General features: G+C 49.9%; 1 protein-coding gene and 1 non-coding gene across 2 annotated transcripts in view; one reads left to right on the forward strand and one right to left on the reverse strand.

The window, feature by feature from the left end:
* Positions 1–19,310, reverse strand: part of UBE2QL1 (ubiquitin conjugating enzyme E2 Q family like 1) — a 58,017-nt gene extending 38,707 nt beyond the window's left edge. Inside the window, exon 1 of the mRNA XM_006047711.4 lies at positions 18,217–19,310. Within this exon, the coding sequence (XP_006047773.2) occupies positions 18,217–19,011 (795 nt within the window). The 5' untranslated portion in view covers positions 19,012–19,310. The remainder of the gene's footprint in view (positions 1–18,216) is intronic.
* Positions 14,996–15,068, forward strand: TRNAC-ACA. The gene has a single exon. It is a non-coding gene; the product is annotated as a tRNA-Cys (tRNA).
* Positions 19,311–20,254: the final 944 nt, after the last annotated feature.

The raw sequence follows: 20,254 nt of genomic DNA on the forward strand, positions 1-20,254 counted from the left end.
TGAGAAATGCTGGGCTGGAAGAAGCACAAGCTGGAATCAAGATTGCCAGGAGAAACATCAATAACCTCAGATATGCAGATGACACCACCCTTATGGCAGAAAGTGAAGAGGAACTAAAAAGCCTCTTGATGAAAGTGAAAGAGGAGAGTGAAAAAGTTGGCTTAAAGTTCAACATTCAGAAAACGAAGATCATGGCATCTGGTTCCATCACTTCATGGGAAATAGATGAGGAAACAGTGGAAACAGTGTCAGACTTTATTTTGGGGGGCTCCAAAATCACTGCAGATGGTGATTGCAGCCATGAAATTAAAAGATGCTTACTCCTTGGAAGGAAAGTTATGACCAACCTAGATAGCATATTCAAAAGCAGAGATATTACTTTGCCAACAAAGGTCCGTCTAGTCAAGGCTACGGTTTTTCCTGTAGTCATGTTTGGATCTGAGAGTTTGACTGTGAAGAAAGCTGAGCACCGAAGAATTGATACTTTTGAACTGTGGTGCTGGAGAAGACTCTTGCAAGTTCCTTGGACTGCAAGGAGGTCCAGCCAGTCCATCCTAAAGGAGACCAGTCCTGGATGTTCATTGGAAGGACTGATGCTGAAGCTGAAACTCCAATACTTTGGCCACCTCATGCAAAGAGTTGACTCATTGGAAAAGACCCTGATGCTGGGAGGGATTGGGGGCAGGAGGAGAAGGGGACGACAGAGGATGAGATGGCTGGATGGCATCACCGACTCGATGTACATGAGTTTGGGTGAACTCTGGGAGTTGGTGATGGATAGGGAGACCTGGAGTGCTGCAATTCATGGGGTCGCAAAGAGTCGGACACAACTAAGTGACTGAACTGAACTGAACTGAACTGACTTAAAAGCCTGGCAGAGAGTAGTGGGATAAATGAGACTGGCAGGAAATGGGAAAAATGAAGATTGGGTACAATACACCAATATTCACTGTAATTATGTAGAGAAAATAACATGAAAAAGAAAGGGAAATACTAAGGAGCAAATAAATGGGTGATTTAGACATTCACACTTCTGAAAGATGACTTATGAAAAATTCTGTCACTCAAACTACGCTTGACTTGTAAGATGAAAAATTCTATCACTCAAACTATGCTTGACTTGTAAGACTAGTTAATAACACTGCATTGTTCTTCTGAAGACCAAACAAATTATGAAATTCACCATAGGTTTAGAAAGCTGACATGTCAGAAGTGTTTCCTTGTGGCAAAAATCTTAAATTTTCCTTTAACTTTTTGGGTCGACTTAATTCAATGGCACAGAATGGAAGTTTCCATTAACTCCGGGGATTGCTCCACAGGAATTCTGGACAAGGCTCCTTCTGTCCTGAATGCACACTAGTAGGGTGGTCTTTTACCTCGAGGAGTCCTGTAACAAGTTCATTCTGTCCAGCCCTTTCTGGCAGACTGTCTTCTTCCTAATTGTTATTGTTTTTGTTCAGTCACTAAGTTGTGTCTGACTCTTTGCAACCCGGTGGACTGCAGCACACCAGGCTTCCCTGCCTCCACTGTCTCCCAGAATTTTCTCAAACTCATGTCCATCGAGTCAGTGATGCCATCCAACCATCTCATCCTCTGTTGTCCACTTCTCCTCCTGCCTTCAATCTTTCCCAGCATCAGTGTCACTTCCAATGAGTCAGCTCCTTGCATCAGGTGGCCAAAGGATTGGAGCTTCAGCTTCAGCATCAGTCCTTCCAATGAATATTCAGGGTTGATTTCCTTTAGGATCGACTGGTTTGATCTCCTTGCAGTCCAAGGGACTCTCAAGAGTCTTCTCCAGCACCACAGGTCAAAAGCATCAATTCTTTGGTGCTCATCTTTCTTTATGATCCAACTCATATCTGGATATGACTACTGGAAAACCCATAGCATTGACTACATGAACCTTTGTAGGGAAAATGATGCCTCTGCTTTTTAATACGTTGTTTAGGTTTGTCACAGCTTGTTGGCCAAGAAGCAAGTGTGTTTTAATTGCATGGCTGCAGTCACAGCCTATAATGATTTTGGAGCCCAAGAAAATAAAATCTGTCAGTGTTTCCACTTTTTCCTCACCTATTTGTTAAGAAGTGATCTTTCGAATTAGTAGCCCTCAAACTTGAATATTTGACAACACCTACTTAATGATGCTACAGAATGAGACAATAGGGAGAGAAAAATCCCTCTTGGAAATTATCACTAAGCCCCTAGTCCCCACTTGAGGAGTAATGGTCTGGTTCAATGACATTGCCCTTGGGAGCTCAATAAAACAGGCACTTACTGTACCCTTGGGTCTGCTAGTCTGCCCTGCTCCTCGGGCTGGCCTTCCTCTCATCTTGGATCCCCAGGAAGCCACAGGAGAAGTGCTCTGTCAGCAGCAATGCTGAATGCAAGCACTGCTCCGAGGTGGGGATCTGGCTTGTCCACGTCTATCAGAGCCCCTGCTGGCCAGCACGCTCACTCCTTCCTCCACAATCTGGCTTGTCCACTTCTATTTGAGAGCCCTGCTGGCCAGCATGCTCACTCCTTCCTCCATGCAGACCTGTGGCTCTCACCTCCTGCCATTGGCTGCATCCTTCCTACACTTCCTTCCAGATTTGAGCTTAGAGTTCTGGGCTGTGGGTGTCTTTCTGGGTTGGGCGCTGATCAAGACCCAGCTCTGAAAACCCTGGGTTTCTCCTGGCCACAGAGATGGCATGAGACCATCTATCCCTTCTTCAAACACCCTGAAAAGGTTAAACAATGGTCATCTGTTCTTGTGAGGCATCCTAGCCCCAAGGGCAATCAAGTCAGGGGTTGGCCAACAGCTGCTAGGTGCCTCCTCATCTGAATGGGGTGATCAGCTGTCCTCTGAGACTTCTAAGTGCTACATGGTTGGGGCCAAGCTGCAGATTGAGGGCTATTGATATTTTTTCTTGGGGTGTGTGCTAAATTGCTTCAGTCATGTCCAATTCCTTGCAACCCTATGGACTGTAGCCCACCAGGTCCTCTATCCATGGGATTCTCCAGGAAAGAATCCTTGAGTGGGTTTCCATTTCCTCACTCCAGGAGATGTCCCCAACCCAGGGACTGAACCCTCATCTCTTACATCTCCTGCATTGGCAGGCGGGTTCTTTACCACTAATGCCATCTGCGAAGCCTTTCTTAGGGTAGGGCAACTAAATGATCTCAACCAGAAGGTTCAATGACAGCCAAATAATGAGTTTACAGGAGGGGAAAAGAGACATAAATGCCTGTGAAATAAACAGTCTGAGCAGTGCTGGATAGAACCGTTTCTATTTGCTGACTACAGTGCTGAAAACATTACCAACCTACAGGGGTAGTTATGGCAACACCACCCAGGCCCACACACTGAGTTAGAGGTTGTTACAGACTCTCCTTCCACAAAGCAGCTCACACCCCTTCTTAGACTGATGCACCCTGCAAGCTGAGAGCCCCTGGGGATGGGAGGGGGCTTCATGTCTCTGGTGATCTCAGAGGTTGAATTTCAGATTTCAGTATTGCTAACCTTTCGGGAAACCAGTGGGAGTACAACAGAAACAACATAAACATCCTGGAGGACCAACGAACCGTACACTATTCCCTCTCCTCGTGAGAATGCTGGTTCCATTCATCGGAGTCTTGAGAGCTGGAAAAAACCCCGAAGACATCTAGTCGCTCTTTTGTCAAATGCAGGACGCCTTACCCCAGTGTCCAGGCCAATGCTCAGAGCCTTAGCTGACTAAGCAATAAGAGAAGATTGGTGTTTGCTGTTGATTATCTTCCAATTATTGTAATATATTGTACACATAGGTAGGTTGAACATTTCAACTACACTTCTTATGAATTTCATTAAAGAAAGACTTTTCCTTGAGTTTGGGATTAGCATACATACCGCTACAACATATAAAACAGATAAAAAACAAGGATCTAACATATAGCACAGGGAACTACAACCAATATTTTATAATAGCCAAAGAGGTACAAGAATGTATATACATGTGTGTGTGTGTGTGTATATATATATATATACACCTATGTATACTTATTCATATATATATATAAATAAATATATATATACACAAATATACATGTATATACACTCTAAAAAAAAAAAAAAAGAAAGAAAGAAAGAAAGAAAAGACTTTCCCTAAAGGTTATCAGTCAGGCAAAGAACCACTAAGTGAAACTCTCTTTCAGTTGTACTGAGGCAATTTGTGTTCATTCTGTGTGATAACTACTGGAAACCACAGCATTTGAAAACATTTAAAATTTGATTTCTGACTCAGCTTTTCATCTTGAAACAAAATGGAAGCCCAAAAGTTTTCATGTGGACTTCAAATTCTGTAATAAAGAAAGCATCTCAACCAAGATGTGATTGAGAAGATAAATGTGTGAAATAATTATATTCTTCAATGTGATTTTCTAACTTAGCAGCAGAAGAAATTAAGGTAATTTAAATATACTGCTAACAAACAGGGTGCTTGGAGAGCAAGGCTGTAAAGCTGAAAAAGCTCTCAAATCTGTGCTTGGATACATAATCATGGTTTGTATTAGAAATCAACTCTTAACAATATAAAATGACTTGATGATGGAGAGTCAGCAGGTGATGACAAGAGTCCACAAGGGTAGGTGACAGTTCTGAGAGAGCAAAGAGGGGGCTGCACTGTGGTTTTTGTGAATATTATAAAATTATGATCAAATAAAGAAAAAAAATTGAACCAACTGAATGTCAGTATCACTCTGAAATACTAATACTTATGAAAGCAGATTGCTTCCTGTGATGGATATTGAATGGAAAACCAATTCTGGATCTTTGGTTGTACTTTTCTTATATATTTATTTCAATAAAATTCTACTTTTATAAGAAGGAGCATCTACTGATCACTTCCTGTATGCAAGGCACCTTCGGCCATCATTTCCTTTGAGCATCATAATACACCTGTGATGTGGGGTTATTTTCAGGTGAGGCAACTGAGGCTCAGGTGGGAAGCAGGCTTGGGAGGAGGGGTTGGGGTGCAGCCAGCCCCTGCTTGAGGTCCATGGCTTTATCCCAAGTCCACCCAACAAGACCATGACTGAGCTACATGCTGAGGTCCTGAACCTCATCCCCAGAGGTTCTGGCCATGAGCTGTGTGGTAAGACTTAAGTTCTTTCCCAAGACAGCTCTCAACACATAGAGCCATGGGCTCCAGGGGCCACGAATCCTCAAGGGAACATAAGCTTAGATGCAAAAGCTGTCTTTATTTTCATTAACTCCTAACTGCAGTTCAGCACTTCATTTAGTTGTGCTTGGAAGTAACAGAGCAGAGCAGATTTAGCATCGCTTTCATTTTGTTACCAAGAGAAATCCCAGACATTTAAAACTCACGTCACAGTTGTAGATAGCTTGAAATGTCATCAGTTTCTATGTCCAGTTAGGACAGTAAATAGATTTCTTTTTAATATTTATTTTTATTTATTTTTTTGGCTGTGGAATCTAGCTCCCTAATCAGGGATGGAACTTGGGCCCCTGCATTGGGAGCATGGAGTCTTAGCCACTGGACCCCACTAACAAGGTCTTGATACTAAATGTGTCAATAAAGTCGTGCTTTTTAACTTCATGTTTTAGTTCATTTTAAAAAGGTGATAACTATATTTCTAAGTCTGTTTTCCTGTGAATTTTATTTTGTGCATTTGATGCATTGTTCTGAGGAGGGGTCTCCAGATGTCCACAGATGCTAAGCGTGGCCTTGTGGGATCTGAGGTTGTAGGAAGGGGCTCCTGGGGCCTCTGGTTCCTTCTCTGATCTGCAAGAATAACCAAAAGGCATCCATCTCTCTTGTCTATGAAAAGGCGGATGCCAGGATCTTTTAAATAAAATTACAGAAACAAAAATCACTGTAATTCAATCCAGTAGGGTTCAAAGTCACTTTTTATTAGATTAGTTTTAGTTATGAATTAAAATAATTTCCTTTACGCTTTATGTAATTTTACCAGTTGGCCCTTATAGAGAAACTTTGTCTTTTACGGGCTAAGATTACAATATTTCCTAATACGCATTATAAAAGTGATCAAAGGAAAAACAAGCAGTTCTGTGAGGGGAGGGACCACAAGGGCCACTACGGGCAGCTCATCTGTGTTAGCTTCAGGCATTCACTGGATGAAGGGCTTCCTGAGGACCCTAACCCACATATTTGCGGGGCTCTGCTGGAGAAGGCAATGGCACCCCACTCCAGTACTCTTGCCTGGAAAATCCCATGGATGGAGAAGTCTGGTGGGCTGCAGTCCATGGGGTTGCGAAGAGTCGGACACGACTGAGCGACTTCCCTTTCACTTTTCACTTTCATGCATTGGAGAAGGAAATGGCAACCCACTCCAGTGTTCTTGCCTGGAGAATCCCAGGGACGGGGAAGCCTGGAGGGCTGCCGTCTATGGGGTTGCACAGAGTCGGACACGACTGAAGTAACTTAGCAGCAGCAGCCTTCCCCAGGCCAAGCTGGAGGGGCTCCAACCTCAGGGGAGTGTGTCCCCTCACACGTGACCTACAGAGGAAGCTTCCCTGAGACTTAGTCCTCTTGTACAAACTGAGATTAAAGAAATCATGATTCATTTAGTATTCGGATGACTTTTAAAAGTTACATTGTAAAAGCGCATGTCATCTTGTTACAATTAATTTAAGCTTGTAACAAATTCAGTTTCAAGTTTCCTTCATGTTATTTCCACTGGCAGGGGAGCAGAGTAGGGTAGGGTATGCCTCTAATTGTGGAAGACCAACACAGGTTAATCCTCGCTGCAATGAAAGCTTATTTTGTACAGTTACATGCAATACCTAGCTGGTGTCTCTTGGGAAGCAAAACCGGCTCCCAGCCTGATAGTCAAAATCACTCTCATTCATATGTATTGGTAAGGAAAAGCAATTGTGTGTGTGTGTGTGCACAAAATGACCAATTTTGCAAAACAAGAATAGCTGCTTTTTATTATAATCACCATATAATAACATTTTGTAATTTCATATTCTGATGTTTGGAAATGTCTGATTTTCACCATCAAAAAATGGCAAGTACCCCCTTAACAATATTTTTCTGGGAAATTCCTCCTTTAATTCTCAAGTGAGCTGAATTGACTTTTAAAATGTAATCTGATCCACTAAAAGATAGGATTTCCTTCTCTCATCAAGAACTCTTAATAATAATAAAAAATCTTGGGGATACTTGCTAAATATTGATATGGAGAATTATTATTTTACAGAAACTATTTTTAAAATAGTAATTTCTTCAACCTGTGTGGCTTCACCAATGTAACCATTACCTTCAGAAAGCATTTCTTTCTCCAGGTATCTTCAGAATCTTTAAAATGTCTTTCCTTTTTGTGTATAGAAGAAATAATGCAGCAATAATTCTCTCTCTCCTATAGTTTGAAAGAATTAAAACTTTCTTCCATTTGACATAATTGATACAAGCTGCTGATGGTTGAATTTGGGCCAATACAGTTGTTCAAGTTTGTGGAAAATTCTGTACCATAAACTATGGAATTTTAGATTAGATTTGATGGCTACATCAAGTCCCACCCCTTGTGTATTAATTCTGAGTTGTAGCAAAATCAAGCATGTTATCCTTACAAAGCTATCCCTGAGGAGCGTGGGGACCCATGAGAACGACCAAGCTGCACGTGCTACGTGGTCAGGGTGGGGGGGGGGTGCCACCTGCCAATGTGACAGCCCACAGGACCAGGTGGCTCTGACAGACTGCCTGGTGACATCTCCACTCTGCCCTTTTACCAGCCATCTGCCTTGGGCACAGATTCAACCTCAGCGAGCCTCAGTTTCCTCCTCTGTAAGATGGGGCTAACAACAGCACCTACCCCATAGGCTGTTGCAAAGATTTAATCAAATGACCCACTAAAGCATTTGCACAGCAGCCAGCCCACAGGAAGCACCTGGCAAATTCACAGTCTTACTTTATTTCAAATAGCTACGAGTGGAGGGGATGGAGTGTGTGCTCAGTTGAGCAAATTGGTAATGGACACATTTGTTCAGCACATATGATATGCTGGGTATTGGGTGAGGGGAACGTGAAACAGAGCTGCAATAGGTAATGCAGTCTAGCAGGATGAGCGTAGAAATCAACATTGTCCAGACCACGTGGAGGTATTAGAGAATAGAGCCCTCGCGTTATTGGAGGAGTCATGGAGGAGTCTTCCTCGGGAGCTAAGGCATCTCGGCAGGGTTTTGGAGGATGGAAGGGGCTCAACTGATGAACAGGGGAGCTTTCCAGATCCAGATGTGCCTGTGAGCTCAGCAAAGGGGAAGACCTACGGTGTGCCCTGGGAGGGTGGGGCTGGTGGGAGAGGGACTTCCCGGGGGCCCTGGTGGGAAGAGCCACACCCCGGGTGGGTGCTGATTGGGGGTTTGGATGTATTCTATAATGGTCATGATCAAGGGCGTGAGAAGGCCAGGTGAGGGTTTAGAGGAACCAGAGCAATGCCAGCAGGGAGGATGGAAGGGGATGGAGCAGCTGGATGGGGCACCACAGGAAGCCAAGCAGGGACGACACACCTGTAGGGAGACAGCGGGGTGGGGCGGGGAGAAGCCAGGCTGGGAGGAGGAGGTAGACCATCCCAGACCCGCCAGGTGGGCAGCGGCACCTTCTGGCCACTTCCTCCCGCTCCCAGGTCCCACCCGGCCCTCCTCTCCTAACCAATGCCACCTGGTCGGTCCCAATTCTGTTTATTCCCCTGACGCTCTCCATCTGGGGTCCTTTGTCCAGTCCATCCTAAAGGAAAGCAGTCCTGAATATTCACTGGAAGGACTGATGCAGAAGCTGAAACTCCAATACTTTGGCCACCTGATGCAAAAAACTGACTCACTGGAAAAGACCCTGATTGAGAAAGATGGAGGGCAGGAGGAGAAGGGGGCAACAGAGGAGGATGAGATGGTTGGATGGCATCATGGACCTGATGGACATGAGTTTGAGCAAGCTCTGGGAGTTGGTGATGGACAGGGAAGCCTGGCATGCTGCAGTCCATGGGGTCACAAAGAGTTGGACACGACTGAGTGACTGAACCGAACTGAGCAGTGAAACAATACTCAGAAAAGCAGGCTAACCCTCAGTGTTACAGTCAGGTACCTGCAATAAGCGTTCCTGCTGGGATAGTCACGGAGAAGCTTGGAAAACCCTGCTGACCCCAGAACCCTGCCTCTCATAAGTCCCCAGTGCACACGCAGGCCGTGGCCAGGTGTCCAGTCTGTACACACCAGTGAACGGGCCTTTTCTAAATACTAAGCAAGCAGTAACTGCAGGACTGCTGGACATATCATAGACACATGTGAGCAGGTTTCGCATCATCCCTACTAGATAATCATCTCTTTGCTGACAAAGGCCCATGTAGTCAAAGCTACAGTTTTTCCAGTAGTCATGTACAGACATGAGAGGAGGACCTTACAAAAGGCTCAGCACTGAAGAAGTGATGCTTTTAAACTGTGGTGCTGGAGAAGACTCTTGAGAGTCGCTTGGACAGCAAAGAGATCAAACCAGTCAATCCTTAAGGAAATCAACCCTGAATATTGATTGGAAGGACTGATGCTGAAGCTGAAACTCCAATACTTTGGCCACCTGAAGTAATGAGCCGACACATTGGAAAAGACCCTGATGCTGGGAAAGATTGAGGGCAGGAGGAGAAGAGGGTGGCAGAAGATGAGATGGTTGGATAGCACCTCCTTCTCAATGGACATGAGTTTGAGCAAACTCTGGGAGATAGTAAAGGACAGGGAAGCCTGGCATGCTGCAGTCCACATGGCTGCAAAGAGTCGGACATGATGGAGCAACTGAATAGCAATCACTAGATAGTTCTTTAGAGAAGGCGATGGCACCCCACTCCAGTACTCTTGCCTAGAAAATCCCATGGACAGAGGAGCCTGGTAGGCTGCAGTCCATGAGGTTGCTAGGAGTCGGACACGACTGAGCGACTTCACTTTCACTTTTCACTTTTATGCATTGGAGAAGGAAATGGCAACCCACTCCAGTGTTCTTGCCTGGAGAATCCTAGGGATGGGGGAGCCTGGTGGGCTGCCATCTATGGGGTCACACAGAGTCGGACACGACTGAGCGACTTCACTTTCACTTTTCACTTTCACGCATTGGAGAAGGAAATGGCAACCCACTCCAGTGTTCTCGCCTGGAGAATCCCAGGGACGGGGGAGCCTGGTGGGCTGCCGTCTATGGGGTCGCACAGAGTTGGACATGACTGAAGCAACTTAGCAGCAGCAGCAGCAGATAGTTCTTGGTGACCAGCACTTTCCACAAATTTTATTCCCTGTGTGCCCAGTGTGTGCCTGGCACAGAGGGCACTCAATGCCTACAGTGCATGAACCAGCTAGTTATCCACAGTTCTGGGTGATCCTGCACCTGAGCCCTTGGAGCTGTGTCTGATCTGAGGTGAGGACTCTTTTGACACTCACGCTCCCTTTTTGCAGCATTTCCACTCCTTAGTCCAGGGAGGCAGGCCTGGGTTATGTGACAGTCTCTTCTACACAAGCAGGGCTTCCAGAGGGCTGGTCAGGGTGGACACAGGACAGTGAGTTCAAGCAAGGTGGGAGGGGGGGCAGGTGAAGAGTTCATTACACCCACCACCGCCTGAAGCTCTGGCTGCTGGTGGGAGGAGGGACCACAGATGGTGGATGTGGAATAAATGAGCAGTTCTGGTCCAGCCCTGGTCATCCATTACAATCAAGTAGATTTTCCAGCAGGACTCTACTAGGGCCTGATCTTATCCATGAGAAATCTGAATCTTCGATGATGGGGACCTGGCATTGGAATAATGTGGGCTTCCCAAGTGGCACAGTGGTAAAGAATCTGCCTGCCAATGTAGGAGGTATGGGTTTGATCCCTGGGTTGGGAAGATGCCCTGGAGGAGCAAGTGGAAACCCATTCCAGTATTCTTGCCTGGGGAATTCCCATGGATGGAGGAGCCTGGTGGGCTACAGTCCATGGGGTTGCGAAGAGTCAGATACTACTCAGCAACTGAGCACACACGTGAGCACTGGAATAATTTAAAGGCTTCCCAGAGCATCTAATGGACCCAGGGCTGACCACCTCCAGCAGAGAGGATAGGAGTTACCCCTCCCCTATCCCATCCCATCTCCCCACTCCCTTGCATGCGTGGGTGTGCGAAGTCACCTCAGTCACGTTTGACTCTTTGCAACTCCATAGACTGTAGCCTGCCAGGGTTCTCCATCCATGGGATTCTCCAGGCAAGAGTACTGGAGTGGGTTGCCATGCCGTCCTCCAGGGGATCTTCCCCACCCAGGGATCGAACCTGTGTCACCTTCAGTTCCTGCATTGGCAGGCAGATTCTTTACCACTGAACCACCGGTGAAGCCCTTCCCACCATCTTATCCACCCAGTAAGAATCTAGGATTCAAGAGATTTGAAATGTGGCTCAGAGAACCCATTAGTAGTAGCTGTATTTTTTTTAAATTTTATCTTTTAAATGGACATGCAAGTCATTTGGTCCCTTTACTGCCCCCATAGAGGTACCACTGAGGCCGCTTTCCTTCTAAACCCGCACTCACACATGCCTGTTCCTGGGGGTGAGAAAGGGCAGGGCTCTGGGTTAAAACAAACTTCAACCTCTTAGTTGGTTTGGCATGTCCCACTGAAGACCAAAGAAAAGCCCCTAAACTCTCCTGACCCTGAAAACGGAAAGCAAACCTTTTACACCGTTTCCTATCAATCAGACAAGTAAACAGAAAGGCATTTGCATCCTCCTTCTGTATGTGCTGATCCTGAAAAGGCTACAACCAGGGTAAAGTGAATCACTACCGCTATGAACTGCACCGTCAGCCCGGGATGTGCAGCCTCGCTGCGGAGCCGGCGTGTGGGAGCTCGCCAAGTTGGCGTGGGACTATTTTAGGATGCAGAGGCCTGTCCGTGTCCTCCCGCCCGCCCTACTTGATAGCGGAACAAGCTATTTTTTCCTCCGAATCATCGAGCACACGGAGACCTAAAGCCGCAGAGTCATCAGGCATGGGTGATGACCTCTGTCACCTACACGTGGGCACAGGACACAATGGCAGAGTGACTCATAAGACACCCCCCACCCCCGCCCCGAAACACACAAATCTGCTCTCCTGGCTGAGTCACATGGCATGACCCACGCCCCGGCTGTCATTGTTTACACGCCTGCTTCTCTTAGCTTCCCTTTAAAGGGGCCACGGCCTCTGTTCCAAGCTGACCCCTCTGAGTGCGGTCCTGAGTGCACACAGGTGGGCTTCATTTATGTTACTCTGCAAACCAGCAACAGCCTCGAGAGAAAAGATGTTGAACTGGTTAAGAAATTCCTGTTTCGGCTCATCATGGGGCTGTGCAGTGATCCCACTAAAACTCATAGCATGGAGTCCTACCCCCAAGCACCTCAGAAGGTAACTAACCATGTGTGGAGGGTCTTTGCAGAGGTGATCATGTCAAACTGAGGTCATTAGGGTGGGCCCTGATCCAGTAACAGAAGGGCTTCCCTCATAGCTCAGTTGGTAAAGAATCCGCCTGCAATGCTAGGAGACACCGGTTCAATTTCTGGGTCAGGAAGATCCCCTGGAGAAGGGATAGGCTACCCACTCCAGTATTCTTGGGCTTCCCTTGTGGCTCAGCTGGTAAAGAATCCGCCTGCAATGCAGGAGACCTGGGTTCGATCCCAGGGTTGGGAAGATCCCCTGGAGAAGGGAAAGGCTACCCACTCCAGTATTCTGGCCTGGAGAATTCCAGGGACTGTATAGTCCATGGGGTTACAAAGAGTCGGATGCGACTGGGCGACCTTCCCTTTCACTGACCCAGTAAGACCAGTGTCCTTACAAGAAGGGGAGGTGAGGACACAGAGACAGAAGGAAGGCCACGTGGGGACACAGAGAGCAGACGGCCGTCTACTAGCTGAGCAGGAGGCCTGAGAACATCCTCCTCCCCTCAGAAGAAGCCAAGCCTGCTGTCACCTTGGTCTCAGACTTCTGGCCTCCAGAAGGCGAGAAGTAAATGCCTGTTGTTTGAGCGCCCCAGACTGCGGTACTTTGGGTCAGAGACTTAGCAAACCCACACAGCGCTTTCAGAATGCTGTGTGAACTACAATAGCTCAGACGCCAGTATACTTTAGGAACCCACAGGGCTGTTCTTCGCTACTTTTTGAGATTGTGTTTGCTTGCTTCTAGTCGCCGAGTTGTGTTTGACTCATTTGCGACCCCCTGGACTGTAGCCCGCCAGGCTCATCTGTCCATGGGATTTCCCAGACAAGAATACTGGAGTGGGCTGCCATGCCCTCCTCCAGGGGATCTTTCCCACCCAGAGACTGAACCCGAGACTCCTGCACTGGCAGACGGGTTTTTTACAACTGAGCTACCTGGGAAGCCATGGAGATTGTGCAGTGACAAGTAAAAAGCTACTTCCAGGCCTAGTACTTTGGAAGAAATCCTGAAGATGGGCTGTGTGTGTGTGTGTGTGTGTGTGTGTGTGCCAGACTCAGGAACACGCATGACACAGAACCCTTGAAGCGCTAAAGCTGACTTCTGAGATGCACTTTATCATCAACCAAAGCTGATCTGCAGGGCTGCTCCTTCTTCATCATATGTTCACAAGCTTGGAAACCTGCCACTTTGCTGTGTTCCAAAATTCCAGAAAGGATTGCTGTCAGGAAACTCAAGTGTCCCAGAATCGCTTACCTATTTCTAGTTCAAACACTGAGAACTGAAGGTGTTTCAGTCCGACTGTTCTCATTCTTCTCCTAACTGTGTCCCTGTCCTCTGTGGACACAAATGATGACCCCATAGGTCACCTCCAACCACCGGCTGGAGATACTCAGGGTGGCTTGCGTGTGACTCTGCCATCACGGACAACCACCACCACCATGGGCTGGTGCTCAGAGCCTCACAGTCATTGCTGGTATTAGCACACGAAGCTGCATTCACTTCCCCTGACGGCGTGGAGCTGAGGTTCCCTCACCTGTACAGTGACCACAGGAACAGCAGGGCCAGGTAAGCTGATCACCCTAATGCTCAGCTGCCCAGAGCTTGACACAGAGCCAACAGTACATGCTAGCGGCCACTGCTGCTAATGCATCCACCTCCTGCTGGGTTGAGTCCCGTGGTTGGCACCAAGGGGGCAGAGGAGGAGTAAGAAACTCTCTTTCAAGTGCCATCTGGTTCCCCTGCCCAGGGTGATATCTCACTAATTAAAAAGGAGACACTCAGGAGGCACACTGATGTGAAAATAGAACCCCAACTTAATGCACCCTCAAGCCACTATGACTCCTATACTGCTGAAGCTGAAGCTCCAATACTTTGGCCACTTGATGTGAAGAGCCAACTCGCTTGAAAAGACCCTGATGCTGGGAAAGATTGAGGGCAGGAGCAGAAAGGGATGACAGAGGATGAGACGGCTGGATGGCATCACTGACTCAATGGACATGAGGTTTAGTAAGCTCTGGGAGATGCTGAAGGACAGAGAAGTCTGATGTGCTGCATTCTATGGGGTCACAAAGAGTCGGACACAACTGAGCAACTGAACAACAGCAAGTCACTTTGGGGAGCCTTCTGCTCAGACAAGTGCAAGCAGAGGGCATCTGTAGAATCATCAATTATTCCGGGAGTGAGACCCAGTACGCACAGGGCATGGCCTAGGCAGGACCCTCCAAGGCATGGAGATTTCTCTTTTAATTTCATAAACGAAGAGTTAGCTAAAATGTCTCTTTGTATCCAGAAGAAGATTTGGTAATAAACAGGCAAGGTACGTATGTCACCATCTCTACACAGAATATATACAGAAGAAATATTTGGTAAGTTAATTTAAAACAGACAAAATTCCTAAAGCAGCACACCAGAGATGTTGATAACATGGGGCCCCCAAGAGTCAGGTAATGTGAAATGGCTGATCTGTCACACCGCAAGATAAACCCAAACATTTAATGCTCAACACAAAATGGTGAAGCAGATCTCTTCTTTATGTGACCATTTGATTAAGAAGACCAATCTCTTCTCAATATGACCCTTAAAAGTATTTTGTCTTCCCTGGTGGCTCAGATGGTAAAGCGTCTGCCTACAATGCAGGAGACCCAGGTTCGATCCCTGGGTCAGGAAGATCCCCTGGAGAAGGAAATGGAAACCCACTCCAGTATTCTTGCTTGGAAAATCCCAAGGATAGAGGAGCCTGGTAGGCTACAGTCCATGGAGTCGAAAAGAGTCGGACACGACAAGCGACTTCACTATGCTATGCTAAAAGTATTTTATGATGTGTCTAAAGGCAGAGAAACAAAATCGACTTTAGGGTATCCCCAATTCAGAAAGTTAAGCTTAGCAGCTGCGAAAGAGGAAACGGAGACTTTTCTAACTTTGTCGAGTAAGAAAAATGAATCCTAAAAAAAATGCCAACAGAGAGGGGAAGGTAACTAGAATGGAACCGTTCTGCCTTTTAAAGTAATTATTGGTTTGGTAGCATTCTTGGTTCTCTTTGAAAACCTCATCGGGTATTTTGATTGCTTTCCCAAAGCCTATTTATTACCTTTAACTATGGAAATAATTCGGTAACCAAGGTACGTGCGATGAACAACCTGTTAGGAAATTCACAAAAGCAGGAAAGGTGCCTAACACACAGGGCCCCCAAACTACCCGGACCCTGTCCCACACAGAAGCCTGAGACACTGGTGGGCGACCATTCCTCCGGTCCTTACCTGCATGTTGAGGGGTTTGTGTGTACCCTACACGGCTCTTTTGGATGCTGAAGTCAGCAGGAAAAGTGCAAAGGAACTGAATTGGTATTTTTAAAAATTTCTGAGTCCTCCTCTTCCTTTCAGATATTTCACATGCTAGACTTTAGAACAGGCTAAGTATAACACAATATGCTAGGTGGGGGAGGTGCTGAGTTCAACTAAGATTTTGAAACTAATAAATAAAAATGTTGATAATTACTTGCAACAATGAGGTCTCTATCTTGCCAACTGTATGAAGATTCTCAATTTGGAGTACGGAGAAAAGAAATATATATCCAAGGACTTGCCCAATTTAATAGAAGTGCCGAGGCACCAACAGAACGATCACTCACAGCACTGATGTGAACGTGGCAAATATTTATTAACAACTTACTAAGACAGATCTCTTCTTAGGGAAAAAAGTCCTTACTTGTCATTTGAAATCTTTATTTTCCTGCATCTTTCAAAATGCATGCTGAGGTCCATGTGACCTCTGGGATCGCTTCCAAACCTAAATGCTATGATTCTATGATTATAGGGCAGAATGATATTCCTTTGCCCCATGTCCTCAAAGTCATCCCCATGAAGGATAAAAGATGGTAAGAGAGTGTTCTAGAGAGTTCTGATTAGCAGAGCTGTCTGATACCAATAACAGATGCATTTCTGTAAAAAAGTCTTCCCCATCATTTGTACAAATCCTGATAATATAAACGGGACCCCCTCTGACCCCCGTGGCTTGTATTCCATCGCAGGCTCCCATCACATCAGAGCCAGCATGAAACCACAAGCTTCAGGGTGAATTTCTGATGTTAAAGCGTTAAACCTTGCCTTTCTAAAGCTGCCACATTCATGCTGTTTCGAACTGGAGAAACAAGCGGAAGCTAAACCCCAGGAAAGCTGGACTAGCAGGATAGTTACTTGGTGAAAACAGACCTCAGTCAAGAATTAAGTGCCAAGGCAATTGGCGTGGAATCCCAGGGGCTCCACCTCTAGTGAAATTGGCAGAACAAGCATTATTTGATTAGTGTGAAAGATCCTGAAGAGGCAGGTGACAGGGGACTGATGGCTTCTAAGATGCTGGCTGTAGAAAGATCACATCGAGGTCATTTGGGGTCTCCTAAACAAAACAGTGATTCTCCATAAACCTAAAACACACCCACATAAAACTATGTTTTTTTTTTTTGTTTTTTTTTTTTAAGTAATGCTCAATAGAACCACTCCAGTGTTCTTGCCTGGAGAATCCCAGGGACAGGGGAGCCTGGTGGGCTGCCGTCTCAGGGGTCGCACAGAGTCAGACACAACTGAAGCGACTTAGCAGCAGCAGCAGCAGTAGCAGCAATGCTCAATAGAGATTTAGGAAAACATCAACCAACCTGAACATGATCAAGAGCATATAGCTTGGGAAGAGAAAAACCATCACACCTCTGCCTGCAGCTGCTGCTGCTGCTGCTGCTTCTAAGTCACTTCAGTCGTGTCCGACTCTGTGTGACCCCGTAGACGGCAGCCCACCAGGCTCCCCCGTCCCTGGGATTAGGGGAAGGGATTTCAGAAGATTCATTCATTCTCCCCTGTCAGGTTTTCTGGGGGTTCTTTACAGTAAAGCTGCCATCTGGGGCAGGAGGTGAGAAGACTCAGACATCAATCTTGCCCCTGATTTTAGTCGTCAAAAATCTTTAACCCTGATGATGGATTTAAGCCCTGGGGGCATGAGGAAACTGAAGGAAGTTCACAGGTCTGAGAGAGAGCTAGATCTCCCAGGAGCCGATGGTCCTGGTGAGAGGCAGGTCCCAGGCGTTTCCTGGGGGAGTCTGGCCTTGTCACTTACAGAACGACTCACACCACACCTCTGCCTCTCCAGTGAAATTTGTCAAGAGCAGAATTTTCACCTTGCACTAGATGCCCGTCAGGACGAAGCAGGGCCAGCGAGCAGATTCGGCAGCAGGCAGCTGGCCCTCTGCAGAGACAACCCCCCCCCCCCTCCAACTCGCAGGGCATCCCTGAGCTATTTGGGAGTGGGGTAAACCTTTGTGTGTGTGGCGGGCGAGGGGGCGATAAACTGGGCTGGACATTTAGAAGATGAGATCCATATAAAGTTTCACCTTCGGGGAGATTATGGCTACAGGAGATGGGGAGGCCACGGAGGAGACCTGGGAGGGGGCGGGGGCGGGATGGGACGGGAGGGGAGGAGAGAGGGGGATTAGGGAGCAAAGAGGGAGGGAGGAGGCGGAGATGGTGGAGGGGCAAGGGGGAAAAAGGCAGGAGCGGATGGAGGCAGCGGGTTTGAGGCGAGGACCGGAGGTGGACAGGCAGAGCCGGAGGGTCGATCGGCGAGAAGGACAGAGGAGGTGAGACAGGAGGGTGTGCGGGAGGGAGAACCCGAATTCTGGAGAGGCGGAGACCCGGAGCGACCGGATGGGAAAGCGGGCAAGGGAGAAAACGCTCAGGCAAGTCGAGCGGAGGCGCCCGGGGGACGTCTCCCCGTTGGAGGCAGGTTTCAAGGGCGCCCCGCGCGCCCCCCGAGCCGCCCGCCCGCCCTCTTACCTGGCCCTTGACCAGGCTGGCGGCGAACTGGCGCATGACGGCCTCCACCGTGTAGGCGCTGGACCAGCCGCGCGGCGTGAGCAGCTCCATGCAGATGGCGCCGCCGTCCAGCACGTAGCCGTTCTCTAGGCGCGGGCTGAGCACCCGCATGAAGGGCGGCGAGAAGGGGAAGTTGTCGGGGAAGGTGAGGTTGAGCAAAATGAACTCTGTGTTGGTCTCCTTCATGTCCTGCCACAGCACCGAGTCCTTGTCCACCTGGTGCAGCTTCACGTTCCAGTCGAACAGGCTCTCGTCCACCAGCTCCACGGAGATGAAGCGGTCGCTGAGGCGCGCGATGTCCCGCAGCTCCTTCATGAGGCGCCGGCTGCGCACCTGCGCGCAGTGCTGCTGGCGCGCCGCGGGCACCAGGCTGCCGCCCGCCGCCGCCGCCGCCGCCGCCGCCGGGCCCGGCCCCGCCCTGGCGCCCGCCGCCCGCTCTCGGGGCCCCCCGGCGCCCGGCGCCCCCGCCGCCACCGCCGCCGGCGGCGGCGCCTTGTCGCGCGGGGCCAGCTCCGCCGCGCGCTTGCCTTTGCCCTTGCCGGGCCCGGGGCTGGCGTCGCCCGCGCCCCCGGCCGGGTGCGGCTGCTGCGGGGGCTTGTGGCCGCCGCTCTTGGCGCCGCCCTTGCCGCGCAGCGCCGCGCTCTGCGGGCCGCCGCCGCCGCCGCCGGCGCGGTGGTTGTTGTGGTGGTGCTTGGGGTCCTCGGTGTCCCGGTTGTGCAGGCGGATGAGCCCGATTTTGCGGAGCAGCGTGGCCATCTTAGGCTCGGCGCGGGCGGGGGTCTCCCCTGGGCTCCTGCGCCCGGAGCCCGAGGGGCGCGCGGGGCGGCGACCGGCGACCACTCAGCGGGGCGCGGCGCAGGCCACCCCCGGCGCCGGCGGCCGTGGCGCAGGCGAGTGGGCAGCACGCGCTCTCGCCGGCCGCTGGGTCGCCGCTGTCATATGACGGGGCCGGCTCGGGCTCGGGCTCGGGCTCCGGCCGCCGGGGAAGCGGAGGCGTGGAGGGCGCGCGGCGCGGTGGTCCGTCCCCCCCGGCCGGTCCCCGGAGCCCGGCGTCCGCGGTCCTTTGTGCGCGGCCGCAGCCGGGGCTGGCTTCGAGTCCGAGCGCCGCGCCGGGGCGCGCAGAGCCGGCCGCCGCGCCCCGGAGGCAGCGAGGGGGGCCGCGGGCTAGGGCCGTGCGCGCCCGCCGGGCCGTGCAGTGCTGCGCGGGCAGCTACCGCGGGGCCCCGGCCGCTGCCGCTCGCGTCTCCGCCGCCGCCGCCGCTGCCGCTGCGGCTGCTGACATTGCAGAGGCGGCTGCTCCGTCTGAGCCGCGCGCGGCGCGGAGGGGGCGGTCCTGCCGGTCCGGGCGGGGGGGCGCGGGGCGGGGCCGTGGGCCTGCCTGCGCCGAGCCTCTCCGCTCCCCACCAGCCGCCCGCCCGGGTCGGGCGGCTATAAGCGCACGGCCGCTGGGGGGAGACAACGGCTCGCGCCGGCCACACCGGGAGCCCGGCTGCGGGGGCGCCGCGCGCGGAGCCCGGCAGACACGAAACGAGGATGCGAAGTAGGGAGACAAGGGGCGTGTGTGGGCGCGCACTCGGGGTCTCGGAGGCCCCCAGCTTTTCCGCCCCGGGATCCAGGCTTGGCCGCCGGCCGGTGACCTACCTCCGACCTCGCTTCCCCTGGTTCGAACAATCCCGAGGGGAAGGGGACGTCGGGGAAAGGATGGAAAGCAACCTGTTTACTGATTCCCTCGTCCCAGATGGAGCCTGGAGTCCCACACGGCAATCCGGGACCTGGGTCTGCGGAACCAGCGCTTTCCCAAAGACCAATCAAAGAATCGGGGACTGGGAAGTAGGACTCAGGGAGCGAGAGCGCCGCAAGCCCTAAAGAATAGCTCCCGCCCCCACCACGCCTCGAGTCAGGACTTTAGAAGATGACCGTTTCATGAATTGACCCCTGCGTCCCGGCCCGGCTCCTCTCGTCCCCTCCACGCCACAGGGGTCCTGCGTTCCGAAAGGGG

This window comes from Bubalus bubalis, chromosome 19 (genome assembly GCF_019923935.1).
Source record: "Bubalus bubalis isolate 160015118507 breed Murrah chromosome 19, NDDB_SH_1, whole genome shotgun sequence".
In the NCBI taxonomy this organism is placed as follows: Eukaryota; Metazoa; Chordata; class Mammalia; order Artiodactyla; family Bovidae; genus Bubalus; species Bubalus bubalis.